Source organism: Sinohyriopsis cumingii, chromosome 6 (genome assembly GCF_028554795.1).
Source record: "Sinohyriopsis cumingii isolate HCF-2022 chromosome 6, ASM2855479v2, whole genome shotgun sequence".
NCBI lineage: Eukaryota > Metazoa > Mollusca > Bivalvia > Unionida > Unionidae > Sinohyriopsis > Sinohyriopsis cumingii.
In genome coordinates this window covers 81,950,162-81,967,897 of record NC_142966.1, presented here as the reverse complement: position 1 = coordinate 81,967,897, position 17,736 = coordinate 81,950,162, and the positions used below count along the sequence as shown (strand labels likewise).

General features: G+C 34.9%; 1 protein-coding gene across 1 annotated transcript in view; it reads left to right on the top strand.

Moving 5' to 3' along the window:
- Nucleotides 1–17,736, top strand: part of LOC149797328 (uncharacterized) — a 95,069-nt gene that overhangs the window by 40,379 nt on the left and 36,954 nt on the right. The window contains exon 3 of the mRNA XM_089962054.1: nucleotides 17,002–17,373. Within this exon, the coding sequence (XP_089818180.1) occupies nucleotides 17,002–17,373 (372 nt within the window). The remainder of the gene's footprint in view (nucleotides 1–17,001; nucleotides 17,374–17,736) is intronic.

Sequence of the window (17,736 nt, the reverse complement as noted above, 5' to 3'; positions counted from 1 at the left end):
ACATATCTAAATATTTCTCTATCAGTATGAATAAATTTTAGGAGTATTTTGTTTCCTGCGTCAAGGACAATGTTGTTGACCACATTTTGTATTATAAGCTTATTGAAAGACTTTCTAATCAAAACTGAGATTTTAACTAGTGAACTGTAAAAACCTTCTAGAAGGCTGTTTTCCAAGATGTAATATTTGTTTTTAGAGAAAATGCTAATTTTGACAAGTAAAGGATTATATGATCTTTCCAAGCATTTTTTAAAATTCCCGCTTTAAGATCTGAGCAGAATCGATTGTATTATTGTTGTTTGCAGCGGTTGACTTGGAATGGAATTTACACAGATAATTTGTTCACTGGAAATACACGGTGCTCATTAAAATAACATTCTTGGAAATGGAGACATGGATTTATAGTACAATTTAAATTAAGGGTGTATTCTTAGATCGTATAATTGTGATTAAACATATGATTATTGATCCACTGCTACTGCATGGGCCACCACATGCACTTTAACACTTGCAGTGTTGGATCTAATTTGGATTTCCACTAAAGGACTTTAGTCATCAGGACTCGGTGGTTGTCGATTTAGGATTATTTGTCATTTAATTTGCATACGTTATTGATTTACGTTGTTTTCCTTTAGTAATCTGGAGAAAATAATATTATTTTTTGAATTTCGCAAACAAATAGTTTTGCTTCCAACTCTTTTATTTTACTTATTTAAGATAAATATGCCGTAAAATATAATTATCAATGCATGTAATATATTAAGCCATATTTGCACAATTCTCATCGTTCAGCAGAGGTCTCTATAAGAACATCTCATTTTACATAATATTTTCTTGGTGGATATAAAGACCATATTATGACCACTGTAAGCACATTTGATGTGTATGTGCATTCCAAATTTTTTAAAACTAATTTATACATTGGAGATTCATAGCGATATTTTATTTTCCTATGTTAACATCGGATATATTTCATTGAGAGGAACTAAAAATGTGATTTCGCTGCAAATGGCGAAGCCACAATTTAAGTAAATTGGGTATTTGTTGTATCAATAGATGAACTATGTCCTGTATTTACTTAGGGAAAACATGTGTTTAGTATACACCTATAATACTCCTCCAATAGAGCATACAAATTATATTCACTCTATAGTAATTCACGCCACATATTTTCTTAACTTAACCTATCTTTAAGCTGGATAGAAAAGTGCGGTAAACTCCAGATGACATAAAATGTTAAGAAAATGATATTGTTCGAAATGTTGTTAAATATTTTACTTCCTCTGACTATTTTATTCCCTTGCTCGTAAAAGCAGGCCATGTTTCATATTCTAATGTCTTTAGTTAAATGTTATGTTTGTAAATAATTTCCTATGGTACGTGTTTGGTAGAATCATCAAAATAGAAGTTTCCATTAGCCTGCGTTTGTACTAAACCCTTACAACACGAACGGTCTCAATGACCTATGTGATATATGCTATTGTTTAAAGTTTTGTATTTAGCTCATACCTACATAGGGTTTATCACCCTATATACATACTACTATACCAAAATTCATGCAACTTAGTGAGGCTTTGCAGCTTGTCAGAAAGGTAGGTCACTGTCACACATATTCATTTGGCTTTAATCGCTAACACTGTTCATGTCAGACTCGTCAGACTAGATGATTGAATGCATCTCTATTGGTACCATACCTTTACAATGAAAGAGGGCCGATCGGACCTACATTTCACATTTTACTGCTTAGACTATGTTTGTACATTGATCTCATGGCGTTGAGTGCATCTTGATGAGTACTATACCGCCATCTTAACAGTAGGTCACCGTGATCAATATTTCACCCCTTACTGACTTAGGTTTGATTTGACGTTCGTAAATATTCGTGCTTTAAATTATTCAACTAGATAAGTATATGTATTTTCTTATTACTACACATATAACAAAATACACCATTGTGGCCTAAATTACACACCTTTTCTATGCGACACATATTTCATACTTCTGTGTGATTATATTACTTTTGTGCTAAACGTTCCATTATAAAGTGATGTTTGTGTTATCGAAATTGACAACTGGATGCCTCATTGATAGTGCTAAGCTCTTTCAAAACGGTTCAAACTATCTACATTTTATATTTTACTATGTTGATCCCGTGCGAAGACTCAATGACATCTGTAGGGCTCAGAAGAAACAAAATCCCAAGCACTGTCCCTGGGATGAATGACTTTCAAGAGTTACATTTCTCTGCCCTCATTATTATATTGTTACTAGTCTATGCCCTTAAAATAAGTAACAGGAAAAGTGAAAAACAGCAATATTTGTAAAATTAAATAATTTATTTCCCTCATATGGAAGATTAAAATAAAAAGTACTTACTGCATTGAGAAATAAATTCAAAAATAATCATACAATTACAGACACAAGTCCCAATATTATAGTTCAGAATAAACTGTAATGGAAATCCAGATTATGTCCAACGCTGAAGGTGTTGATATTCCTGTGGCGCCCTGTATCGTGTTGTACCAACAGTATTTTGTTGAAACACGATAATATAATTCCAGGTTTGAATTCACCATCAATCCCAGTGAATGTCTTTTTCCAAGAATATTAATTTTTATGAGCACTTTGTATTTCCAGAAGAAAAACTCAATGAAAGAAATAATGTGAAGAAATAAATTCAAGCCCGAATCAAATTCGGGACACAATAATAATACAAAATTGATACTGCTAGATTTTAAAATAAATAAGATTTCCCTTGACAAGATTATATATTCTTCCACCTGACCTCAGGGCACAATTAAGATTTAAAAGAAATCCTTTACCTAATGGAAAATAGCCGTTCAGAATGTATTAATGCTTACAAAATAAAATGATTTCTATAATCAGAAGGTCTGTTACTAAACTTGTTAAAAGATAAACTGGACTATATTAGGTATACCAGGTAAATTGTAGGGGAATTCCGATAACCTAGACCCAGACCCAAATATACATGTTTACTTATATTAATCCTGATCCTGATATTAAATTCATACATATAGATAATATTTTAGCTATTTATGAGTTGTTTTTAGAATTAGAAATTCAATAGTTCAGGTCAAGTAGAGAATAAACTTGATTTAGGACAATGCTTAGTCCAACATATAATGTTACATTGCAATATCATATAATGAAATAATTTTTTTTTTAAAAAAAACCTAACCAACAATACAAAGTAAATATCATAACAATATTCAACTGCATGTTTCCACATGCTGCTTTCACTACGTGCATTCAAGGTTTTGACCAGTGACATGTTGTCTCGACAATATCTGCTTCATAAACAGATTACAAAATCACGAAAATGAATGTTCTAATGTAAGTTGGCAACATTCTTTATTGAAGAGTAATTGCAAATTTAGAGCAACATCTGCTGGCCTATCACCTTTGTCATATTAATATATCAACAGTGTTGAAACTACTGGTTACCTGGAGCAGCTGTAATATTGCCTGACCGGATGAGAAATTATAAATTTTCTTGTACTCACTGTCCATTAACTCCTCAAAGGTCTGACTTATCAAGATGTTTGATGACTGGTTGAAAGGTAAACTTCATTCACATCACCATTATAGCTAAATTACTGAAATGTGACAATGTACAATACTCTGTGCTAATTTCCAACATAATCTGTTGATACTATTGACGTATATTAGTATCAAAATTATATATTGTTGAACAATGTTGAACTTGTTAAGGGTATGCAATGCACTCAGATTTAATTTCAATGTGCGAAACTAAATTTATTGGACCCACTGGCATTTATCTAATAAAGTTGTATTCGACATTACCAATTTTTACCTTGTTAGGACAAGAGGTCAAGTGGTTTACTTGAGCTCTAATTGCGACTCCTTTCATTTCAATTTGTGTTTAGTCGTCTTCTTTATCTTGATCCAGTTGTATCACACTCTCTCAGTAGACAGTGCATCATTGCTTTCCTTTTCCCTTTGGTTTGCATCTCAATGATTGTCTTGTGATGTTCTTTCTCTGTGTCCTCTGTGTGTACCCTATCCATTTCCATTTTTGCTTGCAAATATGGACATCGTCTCCTAGAGTGTTTCCGTGTTTCCTATCTCAGGTGACCGAATGCAGAGTATTTTCCTGACGCGTTTGTTATTGAAACTTAAAAGCTGTCCTAGTTGCGTATCTCTACATTTCTTAACCGTGCGGCAATAATGCCTTGATGGAAGAACGGAATATGGGTCTCGTAGATGACAGTTTGATTTCTTTGGCTTTTTTAAAGAATATTTAACAGTATAAAGCAGATCTAGCTTTCCTGTCCTGGTTCTGGTATGCTCTTTTGCTTCACATATCATACGTTTCAGTTAGAAACGTTATGTGCTTTTCCTGTTAGGCCACTTTTTCTCTTGCCTTACTGTTTTATTTAGTCTGATTTTTATCTTCATAACAATGGACTGCTCTTCATTAATCAGCAAGCATATTCCGTTTACACGACGTCCATTAAATGCCATGCCTGCGATCATTAATGGTTGATTTATCATCCAATATATTGCAAAACGAAATAATATGGTGACAATAAGCATTCCTGTCTCATCTCGGTTGTGATGACAAACCAATATAATAGTCCTTCCTGATTAAGTAATCCACATATTGTTCCCTGGTATGTGTTTCGGTCGAACGCGATAACTTTCTCTGATACCTCATTGTCCCATACACAGTCACGATCCAGGCTATCACAGACTTTCTTAAAGTTAATATAATTAGCATATGTAGAAGACACCCATTCATCAAAATGGTTCTATGATCATTCTAAGTATCCGTACCTGCTCTATACATGATCTTTTTTGTCAATGGTATCTAAGCTTTTCGTTCATAACTAATGTTAATCACTCGAGTATTACTCTATTGATTACCACTGCTGGCGAGGAGAGACGCATAACTGCCAAGTATCTGTTACATACATTAAGTCTTTCCTTAGGATTTTAACAATAAAGTCTTTGTTCCATTCCTTGGTATTTATTTGCCTTCTAGATCAAACATGCTAACTGGTACATCCTTTCTGTAGATATGTTGATCGCCGTGTTAGTGTTTCTGCAGTTATTACATCTAGAACTGGAGATTTACACTTGCTCAGCATTGTGATGGCTTTCTTGAGTTTTTCTCAAGTAGGCCTCATGCATTAAAATGGTAATATATCCTTAACTGGTTGAACTGATGTTATATTTGGAGGTACTGGTCGGTTAAGAAATTCCTGCAAATGCTCCTCACATTTTTCCCCTTCTCTTTCAGTGCTATAATGAGCTTCCATTGTTGCCATCAGATGGATAACCATTTAACCATGTTATGGTTAAGATGTAACTTTCGGGGTAAACAAATTATAATTTTTACATAATGCATTATCAAATGCATTTACTGTTTCCTTCATATAAAAGCATTTAAATAGTTATCCATTGGGATGATATAAATTATACCAATGATGAGCCACACAGAATATTTGATATTAATAAACTACATTATAGATCCACTGACAAAGGTTTAACTAGGAACACGTTCATTATCAGCATCGATACAATTAAAAGTTTCTTGTATATTTTTTGTACATGGACCCAAGAGGCAACATATGCATGAAATGGAAATAAATAAGTTTTCATTGCTTAAATTAATTACCAAAACACGAGTAATCATTCCTAAGTGAGTATTCAACAAATCAATACTGGATATTTAATCTAGATGTACGTAAATATTCATCCTAATTTAGCAATAATACCACATAAAATTTTTTCACCAGCCTGTGTTAAAGCAAACTGCATATGTATATAAAATGATCAACCACTGCGGTTCAGACTATTTTACAGCGAGTACACATATATTCTTCCATAGGGGAAATAAGGTTTGTCACAATATTAGCCATGAGCCGACAGGACTCAAGCGATGAAATCGAATAAAATAAATATCGTCACAAAGTCAAGATTTTAAAGCACGTTCATAAATGGAAGGAATTGGAAATTAACAATACCTTTCCATTCAGATGTATTAAATAGGAATTGTTTGCAGCAGACAGCTGCAACAATGGCTGAAATTGGTGAGCGAGAACAATGATAATTACGATGCCAATACCCAATTGGGGCTTGTTAACAATGGCATCATTACGCTGTTTAACAGTACACGTTACTCCATCGATGGAAAGTAAATCGAAACCGTTCTCAACAATGTGGATGTAGCCACGATGTTTGTCAGACTCGCCCGATACAGCGATGATTACACGAGAAATGGTGACCCAAACATGATGTTTGTCCCAGATGCATCTAACCATCCAAATCAGAGAGCAAACTTAATCAAACGGCCTCGAAATGCCGCATGCAATGCTGATGCAACTGTATAAATTTTAGCGCTTCCTAATGCAAATTTCAATCTTAGATTCATGGAGTCTCATTACTAGGATAGTGTGCTATTTCTATCAGTCATAATCTTTGGGTTTTGCAAAGTAATATTTGGTGGCAAAACCACGGTCACCCTGTTTCGTAAAATTAACTCCAACGATGCGATATGGGGTGATGGAGGTGCTCTTGCCGGTAAAGTTGTGCTAGATTCACTGACCTTGTTGATGCTTGTGTTATGCTCCTCACTGTGCTCAGAGTCACGTATTTTCTAGTTTATGTAGTCGGGAGCCATATCAACGCAATCGTTTCCCGCACATACCACAGATGCACACCCGTCCACTGATATTGTGTGAAGCAGTTTACCTGGTAAGTATGTACCCAGCAGGGTGATAGTGCACCAAAGGATGTCTTCTTGGTGTTTCAACTTGCAGCGCGAGGTAATGACGAGGCACAAAATAAACTGGCATCTGAAAACTTAGAAGTGACCCAGGTCTCTTTGCGATTGAATGGTCACCAATGATCCTTCGGAACAAATTCGGCTAGACTGCACAGGACCCAGTCATACTGCGCGTGCATATCACAATATGTGGTGGTACATGGATCGGCATCAAACCATTGACACGGACAGGCAAATGTCTTTGCAAGACTTGACTTTCGTACGTAGCATTCGATTTATTACTTTTTACTGGAACAGCTGTAGTTGTTCAGGCAATCGGTTGTCGCCATGTATTTTCAAGCACGTGTAAGTAATACTGGTGGTGCTAATTACAAATGATATGCTGTCACACTTTCTGACAAGATGCTGTTGTCGGAAGGTATTGGTGGTCGAATAGAATGATCCAAGCACCTGTGGAAAATTGGTAATTGAACGTGTTTGGAATTTTAATAACAATGTCTGATCATGAACAGAAGCTCGACTTTACTCAAAGTCAACGGGGGAAAATCGAACACTCAATCAAAAACAATTGTGAGGTCACAATGAAACTGTCTGTAGCAAAATTACTTAGAAATGTCCTCGTGTGGCAGACCCAAACGTAGTTCGCTCAGCTTATTGCGGTCAAGCACAAAACTATTTCAAAAACTTTAAAATTATTCAAGTCAGAGGTGGCACAATTGCAAAAGACTGTTGGAATATTTGCATTCCTTGCAGCAATTCCAGCGTTATTGACTGCAGCGGCTCCATCGGTTGGAAAAGAGGCTGTCGGAACTGCATTAGGAATGGCTTTGAAAAAGGCGGTTAGTGGTCGCATAAAAGGGAAGGGACCTTCCTTTTGATATCATTCCTTTGCAGTATTAATAATCATGTTTCATGAAAGGCGCTTTGGATATGGTTTTCTCCCAGTTAAAGTATTCTTGGCAGTATTAATAATCATATTTAATGAAGGCGTTTCGAAGATAGTATTATCTCAGCTGAAGTGGAAATTTTCTAGCATGTGACCGTGAAGTCGGGCCCGGCATTCGTTCAGAGCATACAGCTTGGTACGAGTTAAACGTTCTAAATGTATATTAATGCATGTAGGTACTGCGCGCTTCCCTTATGAGAGTTCCCCATACAGCAGCTGTTTGGAATCCATTACTCGAGCATTAAGGCGATGTGTCCTGCCCGTCTAACTTGCTACATGACTTCAGTCTTTTTGGTGTTGGTCACGACGACGAAATTGTCGCATGCCTCAGCGAACCCGTCCATGCTGGTCTCGTTCTCTTTTTCTGAGCTAGCATTGCTAGCGCAGTCCTGCTAAAGTCCATAATTAATGTTTTCGGAACTGCCTGCAGTCGCCTGGATATGGACTCTTCCCGTCAAAATGGTATCTGACACCGATACCTTCATAACTGGTTTGGATTGCGTCTGTTACCGTAGCAGTGGACATGAAGGTGAAGAGTGTGGGTGCAAGAACGAAGCTTTGTTTGACGCCATTTCTGACTGTGAAGGCATATGTAGGTTATCCGTCATTAATTACGTGGGCCATCATGCCGACTTTAAACTGGCGAACGATTGTGATGAACATTTTCGGGGAGGCGAATTTTTGCCATGATCGTCCAAAGTCCATCTCTGCTGACTGTGTCCAACGTCGTGGTCCGGTCTGCAAAAAATTTGAAGATGGCTTTATGTTGCTCCTGGCATTTCTACTGGCGTTATTTTTCAGTGAATATGGTGTTGACTGTCCCTGTGCCTGCAATGAGGAGAGGAGAGGACCCAGAGGACCTAGGACTGTAGACAGCTTTGAAGGATTAGTAATAAGCACATTGCGTCCTTTCTATCTACATAGGCCTGACTCTCGTATTTTGTACGACAAGCCAGGTATCCTGGATCTTGCGAAACTTCGCCTGCACTGTCCTGCGTATACCGGCGATGGTTTGCCTTCTTGATAGCTAATGAAAACTTGTTCAGAAGGGCTCTGTGTAAGCGGGGGTGTTCTGCGAGCAGTTCGTTATCATCTGATCATTCCATTTAAGCCAGTCCTCGATCTTGCGAGCCGTTTGTCCCAGATTTTAGTGGACGGTGGAGTAGAGTGTGTCTCTAAGGGATGTACAATCTTCTTCCACAGTAGCCTAGCCGGTCTGCATGTCTTCCAGCGTGCTATCCAGGATCAATGAGACGCTTTCGGCGATTGAGTTAATTTTCAGCTTGATAACGTTGAGTCTCTTTACAGTCTTTTTCCTATGTGGATGTCCTTTGGGCTGGATGTGAAGCTGAACTTGGACATCATCTTCATTCAACAATCAGCACCGTTCATTGATTTTTGTAGATACTGCAATCATGTTCTTCAATGCGGATAGTTTGAAGTTCTATGAAGAACTGTCTAAATGTTTACAATGATTGACATAAAATTAACACTGTTTCATATAACTATTGTACAAAATTATATTGTAGTATAACAATATTTAGTATTTCAGATGTATAACTTGATTTAAGGTTCATCACAGTGAGTTTCATATAAGTTCATTAACAGCTCTTGAAGGGATCACAGTGAGTGGAGAGTTAATTCCATGTACTTATTTCCATTATATTAAAATAACGAGTGCTTTGAGAATGATATGGTTATACGTCTGATACTTAATGACTGTCTCATCATTCGGTATAACAAATATTGTTCCAATACCAGATTCTCCATAAACAAACAAATAATCACCAATATATTTCCAATTTACGAATAAAGACGGAAATTCTAGAGTTCAGACCCCCGTATCATTATATTTGTAATCTGTTAGAAAATGGCGTTGACATATAATAATAATAATAATAATAGCAACTGTCCGGTGACACTATTCTTTCGTTTAGATATCTCATAAGAATCGTTGGGAGGCGGCAAAAATATTGTAGCTTTAAATATCTTTCTTTTTTCTTTGTACCAATAATCATTTGTTTAATGACCATGCATTTTTGTGCTATAAACTGAAGTCAGTTATGTTATTTCGTTTGACCCAAATAATAGATCTGATGATTCGATATCGTGTTACTATCATAAATTTAAAGAACAAATGTTGTTTGATTCCTTTTTGTTTTCTATAAACAGCAGTCTTATGGGAGAACCCTTATACTCAGTGGTAGAGCTTCAAACGTCGTTCATCAATGAGCAGTACAGTGTAATAAAACTTAACATGTTGGATATCTTTCGTGAATGCTGCCGCCTCCCCCTCCCTCAGATGTAGGGGATTGGAGCCAATATTTAAGACCCTGCTTACCTGCTTTCCTTGAATTTGGTAGCTTAGTACTCGTGCCACTTCCATTAGAGAGACAAAAAAACAACAAAACTACGGTAATGAATAAAACGGTATTCTACAGGAATATTAAAAAATAGGACTGCACATACTTATAAAGCAATAGTGTCCAATAAATTTGTTTGGTGATAATTTCATTTATATAGATTGATACCTAGTAGACTCGGTTTTAAAGCTACATCTGTATGACCAGTCAGGGTTTATTATCTTCAATGAAATAGCTACGTGAAACCTATTCTAGATGCATTTTTATTATCAAGAGATAAAATATTAACTCTCTTTTCGGCACGGCGAAAGTCCTTATTTCGAAATCTTCATCGTATAGGTATTTCGAAGAAACAAACACTGTCACTAATTTACTAAAGGTCTTCCAATTCATGTGTAGCCCAGAAAATTTAGCAAGAGCAATAATAGATTCAATCAATTTTGTAGTGAATTAACCTACCATGCATCCATAAAATATACGGGATAGAAACAATCGAAATGTTGTCAAATCAGCAACCATCGAAAATTTAAACGGGAGTCAACATCAGTTACACAGGATCAATTGAAAATGTTTTACTCTACAAAAAGGAAGTATCAGAAGGGAAACTGTTTATAAAGCGAAACAAAGTCAGAACAGGAGCACTCAAGAGTCTCAAACTGTAACCAAATCACTTCCCTAGAGAACCTAAAACAAACGAAATTTCACCTAAAACTAAACATAAAAAGTAAATAGCCGTAAAAGCTATAAACGTAAACAACCCACAACGAAAATTATTTCAACTACTACTAAAACAGACGTTAATCCCTCAAAACTTACAGGGGGAGAAATAAAACTGTCATCAAAACGTTTCAATGTATGTTCCCACAAGGTTAACTGCAAAAAAGACAGTAAATACTTTAGCCGCAGACGTTAACTCAGACCCATTTTGTCCTGCATCCAAATATGAATGGGAGTGAGATATCTGCAGCGACCAAACCATATTCTAAAAGGAAAGTAGCTGGACCTCACAAAAAAGCTCAAATGCAAGTTTAGAAGCCTTCCTCAACTCAGTTTAGAAGGGCCACGTTAGCAGATCTTCCGATTTGAGTAAAGAAGATAAAGATACCCCAATTTCATTGAAAACAGATGATAAATCATGATCAACATTAGCCTGCATCTAAAGGCATCACTTTCACTGTCTTAAATTGGAAATGTTACATAAATGAGGTGTATATATACAACTTAGCTACACCAGTGTCTTCCAAAAACTAGGCCAAGATCCAAACCTATGCGATGCAAAAACTATTGCAAATAGTACTCATCAAGCGTACCAAATCGGACATATAATCCAGCTAACAAAAGGATAATTGGCCCAAAAAACACTAGAGCAGGACGATTTTATCTTCAACATAATATCCATTAACGTCCGATAACGGGAATCTCAAAGAGAGGATATTAAAATGTCTGGACACTTTCATTAGAGCACATGTCCACAGTGTACCGTCCTATCTTCAGGACAGGACTTATTACCTCACCAAAGCAAAGCAAGCAAACCATTACCTTTAGATTCAGTACTTGTTTCCTTAGACGTAACATCCTTGTATACAAATATACCTGCATAGAAAGTGATACAGACGTTTAAAGTATTATGTATTTCCATATTTTGTGTTTAACGTTTGTCCATGATTATAGATTGTCAGGTTCATTTGTAAGCAACACATTTTATAGATGACCTTTGCCTGTATATATAGTACTCATAAACAAGAATAGATGAACAAAAGAAAATGCAAATACATTTTCAAGTTCAATTTTAAAGAATCTCATGTAATATTTTTAAATTTAGACATTTGGGACTGTGAATCCAATATGTTTTCTTGAACAGCTGTTCCATCTACTTTCTTTAAATCATCCTTTACAGAGCTAAGTCAACACTTTTTGAGAAGAAAGTATCCAACTGAAATTATTTATATTGCTTTCCAAACAGTATATCCCCTTACAAAACTTGATGAGCTAGAATGTAAAGTCAGAGACAAAATGAAAGTATCATTCCTTTTGTTCTTGAATATTATCCAAGTTTACCAATACATATTGGGATTTATTACAGGTATCGTGTAATGCAAGTGTTCAGTTGCTACACAAAAGCAAGCCCACACTTGATTATTAAAGGAATAAGAATCTTAAAGATTCCCTAATTAGTTATAAGCTAACACAAACATCATTTAGTAAGGCTTTATTGGCTAAATGTAATAGACTTAGATGCTCCCACTGTTCTTAAATTGATAAAAAATGATACTAATTTCAGTAGTAAAGAAACATTTAGAATACATTATGAATGTAATCGTGCTGTATCAAACGATATTTATATGAACACCTGTAAACCTTGGGCACACAATATATTGCACAAACCAGTGAACAAGTATCTAAATGCATGATCCAATGTACATTTGATATAAATAGTTGTATAATATGCTCCTTTTTCTCCGTTACCTCCTTATTGCCAGGATTGTGCAGTATCTTACAAATTTGAACACCATTATAATGCACGACAAGTGCGCATAAATAGTATATAGTGCATTAGGAACTACTTTGTAACAAAACATTTACACTCATGTAGTAATCGCTTTACGTTTTAGTTTATCAGATTTGTTTGTGGATGAACTAAAGAAGCTGTTTCGTCTATTTGAAAGTAGAGATAATAAAATGAACTATGTGGACGAGTTTACCTATCTACAAATGAAACGTTCAAACAAGCAAACAAATGAACATGATTTTCGCAATGTCCACAACAAACGTGAGAGACGGAGTATTGAACATACCATTCTAATCATTTGAACAGTTACTTAGGAGAAATGTGGAATGGTTTAGACTATGACCAGTGCTCTCTGGAGTATATAACGATTGCATAGAAAAACATATCGAGGCAAATAGCTATCGCAAGATAAAGACGTACCATTTTATAAGTCAAAGTACCAAATTCGAGAAAGAAAATGAAACTGAAGGTTTTGGTAGAAAAGAAAGGGCCGCAAAGCCAATAAGCCAAGACGACGAAGAATTATTATTTTTGCTGGCTGAACGGACTGTCACACACCGACGGCTTTCCAAATTTCCATGTTAGCGTTTCCGATACAATGTTTCGGAATTATGCTAACGATCGACACCATAGAGGTCAATGCATAGATATGGTCTCTACCAAACGGCAAGGCATACAAATGTCTTCTTTAGCTGGTCATGAAAATGAAATCAAAATATACTCACATTTCTGCATCTTCAATTTACTTAAAAACTAACGTCTTCAAATCCGAATTACATGGATAATAAAATGTTTAATTCCACACCGCAAAATTTTGTTGTAATTTTAACTGCATTTCCAACTGCAATCGAAGCAAACGTGATATTCCATAGCGTCTTTGTGATAACTTACATTCAAGGAGTTCATATTTTATCCACATTATGACTTCAAATATTTAATGACTGAACCGAAACACACATGCAGTTGAGTCAAAGCTTGTACCTCCCTGCTCAAATTGCATGTACTTCGTGCAAAATTGTCGCAGCTAATAAATCAAATCCATACCGAGCAGAATTGAGTAGAATCGACAACAAAAAACAAAATCTCTTGAATCCAGACCACCTGGAAATCATGGGAAGTTAGAAACTTTCGAAATACATTCTTTTCAAAACCCTATTTTTTATTAAGGTTTTTAAATAACAAGTTTTATGATCTGGAGTCATTCATTGGAAGACCTTTGGTATTTCATAGAGTGTTTAAATACATTACACCCAACAATTAAATTTACGTTCTATGTGTCTAACATAACGTATCATTTTTGGACGGGGAAGTCGTGAAGAATGAATGCGTTGATATCGCTGCTACGATACGTGTTAAAAGCACGATTGTTCATCAATATGTTGAATATTCTATGCGTCATCCAAAAATCATGTAGAGACGGAATACCATATAGTCATGCGGAAAGATATCAAAGAATTATTTCTTATTATTAGATCTATTATTAGTATATGCATTTCATGAAAAACTATTGGCCCTCCTCTTTTATGTGTTGTAGGCAGAATATAAAACGGAGGTGTGTGTATTATATTTGGGATGATGTCCAATGTATTATATATGGAGGTATTGTGCATACAAATTTATTTAGAACATTTACTTATTAGTTTTTCTTTAATTACTTCAAAATGGATTATAGGAAGATTTTGTATGATATACTTTGTCGTTTAATTGTCTTTCTACCTCTTTAATACAATCTTTTGTACTTATTATTACCATAGTGTTAGACTTATCAGCTATTTCAATAATTATTCTTTCATCCGATACGTTACATAAAGAATTTAGTTCTTGTTTTATATATGTTTGTAAAATCTCTTCTTTCAGGACTGCTATTTAAAATGTATTGTTTGATCGCTTCAACGTAAACTTAGAGGTAAAAATCAGGTCCGCTGCAGTTGGAAATGAAGTCTTTTTTTAGAAAAAGGGCTTATTTTGTACATAATGCCTATTTTCATTTTGTGAATATGTACTTGTCTGTGAATAAAATTGTTTCAGTTTTAATCTTCTTTTATATTTGAACAATGTTTCGGCTAGCTTAATATATTGTATGCACTTTAGTTCTTGGATAAACCTCAACCTAAAAGAATATAGTCATTATCAATTAGAATCGGATTAGACAGATCTAATACCGTCTCTTCTATTCTTTTGGTTGGTTCGTTTCGTTTCTTCTCTTATCCCGACATGCTCTTGTTTTGTATTCTAACGAACCGCCTGTTCTTTTTTCGGGTTTTGATATCTGTATTAGATATTCGTGGTTTTCATTAGGATTTTTAGTGTTGTTGTCATTAGGAATTTTGGGGATTTTTGTGCAGCTTGTTTTGTCCCATTTTTTACGGTATCGACATAAATTGTTTTCTTTGTGAATGGGGATGTTACGTTGTTTGCTTCAATATCCATGGAAATTTTTTGTGAGAGTCTGTGATATTTGTCTGATTGTTTCGTCTGGATTCTGGAGATCTATAATCATGTTCATTGTTTTTGGTTGTTCCGTGTGAGACTTTTGTCCCCCATATGTTTATTCCCGAGATTCATGAATTTGATATTCCTTCCTGATTCCTTGGGTTGTTGAACAGTTCTGTTAGGTTTAGCCTTGGTAATTGTTTATGATGACGTTATTCCTTGTATTGAAGAATTGTCCTTTTCAGTTTGTAGATTTGGTAACTTTCTAATTTGTCTATATATATATATTATAAAAGAAGTCTCGCAATTTTGAATGTCCTTATGAAGCACAATCATGCACCTCTTTGAATGAGTTCGCCATAATTCCAAAATAATGTGTTAATCTATTGTTAATGGTCACCTTGTAAATCTATTGCATAATACAAATCAATAATTCGTTTCGAATTACAAGACAATTATGAAACAATCCACGGACTGGTTTTTAAATAGGTGTGAATTTTTTGGTTATCAGGTACCTATTGATACTATTTTCACTTGGCCTAGATATGAGTCATATCAGTGGGAACTTCCAATCAATTGTAAATCATTATATTTCTAGAATATTTTAAACTGAGAACCTGTGTCAGCAACTTATTCACAACTTACCATCATGGACAAAAGTTAGTTATGCAAACAGGTTGTTTAGATTTGGCCATTATCTTAAAGTTCTACATTCACGTATTAAAGCTACCCACACAGCAGTGATATGCACGTGTAATATATACATGCATACATACATACATACATACATACATACATACATACATACATCATACATCCATCCATCCATCCATCCATCCATCCATCCATCCATACATACATAGATACATACATACATACATACATACATACATACATACATACATACATACATACATACATACATACATATATAGATAGTTCGGGAGATTATGTGTGAAGCAACTTTGTGAAAACTGTCAGCCAAGGAAATTAAGGAGACTGATGTTGTAAAGTAAAGATTGAAAGAGCCAAGAATAATCTTAATATTACATCGAGTTTAAAGAGGAATGACGATTATATTTGCTTTTTCTATCTAACTTACCACCTCCTTGTACCAATATGCATCATCCATAACGAATTCATAAATAAAATAAGTAACTCTCTATATCTCAGTTAACTTCAAAGCTTCTCTGAGTACATGTCTATTTGTTATATGAGTGTCTCAAGCTACTGACTTCTTTTTACATATACTAGTAGGTAAATGTACGTTTTCGACCTTTTTTATTATATATCGCTGTAAAAAATTTACCAAACACCAGCGATTTCTGGATATGTACGAATTTTTTCTATATATTTTCAAATATTTTTGAATGTTTCTGGTTTGAGTTTGATAGATCTATGCATATTCCGTTCTGTTATTCGGAACTAATGCAATATGAATTGTAGTTTGCTTTGCTGAGTGTAGTGATCAGAGCCTGGAATCAATAGTTGTTCATGTATTTCGTTTCTATGTTAAAAATATCCCAAACATGAGTTCGTCCACTACTACTACTACTGCTCATTTACCAGTTCTGATGATGACACTTACAATGAAGATGATCACATATACAACGTGACGAAACACAAGAGACTGAAGTATTTGTAGATTTATTCTTTGCAACAGTAATTTAACAGGTAGTGACGTTTGATTAAAGGGACAACTTTTAAATTGTTTTAAGCAACATAAAAATGGCAATTATTCTGACGAATTTTGTTTTTAATAATAATAATAATAATAATAATAATAATAATCATAGTAATACTAATAATATTTTGTATTTTAATTTGATGATCACAATATCATATAATATGTCACCCATATATACAAATATTGGGGAGGGGGCAAAGCTCTCTGTTAGATGTTGTGAGGAAAATTCCCTGTTATCGAGATCTTTGTTGCTAATATTAGTGATCATTACTATATTTATTCTGATTATAGAAACTGGCATTATGGATATATGCGACAGTTCGACAGCAGTGGAAGTCTCTGAAGTGAATATTATGCTATTTAATAAAACAAGGCCGACAGCTGCGGTATCACGATGCACATGCCAAGTTGAATCAAAAGGGAATGTAAACTTCGAACTTGTCGATATTAGATTCTTTATATCAAGCGAAGTCAATGACGTATACAATTGTGCAAGCGGCAATTTAACCATCAAGAACAGTTCCATTCGGTGCAACCAGAAAGAGAATAGTTTTATTTACTTGAGAACCAAATTCATCGGAGAAATTCAGAGAAACACTAACGATATACAGCTCATATATACTGAAAATAACAGACCTGCGATGGTGTGGATTAATTTAAAAGGTAAAATTAAAGCCTCACACTTCATGGAATTGAAGAAAGAATGTTATTAATCACATGGCTGCAAGTTACATAATCTCATAAAATCGTATGCTAATTTTCTTTTCAGATGACATCATTATGCCAAATAGTTAGAAGTGACGTCATAATGTCACACAAGGCATAGACACAATGTTCCATCCAAATATATTTAAAACAACAATTTCATTATGATGTCTTTCGGTTCTTTTGAGCAGATTATTAGTGTTAACTTTTCTGAGGGGCGGAGAGTTTGGGATGCGTGATAAATATAAACACAGATTTATGCCCTTATAAACTAAATTGAAGAGACATTTCGGTGTGTTTAATAGTGTTATCTTTAAGGCT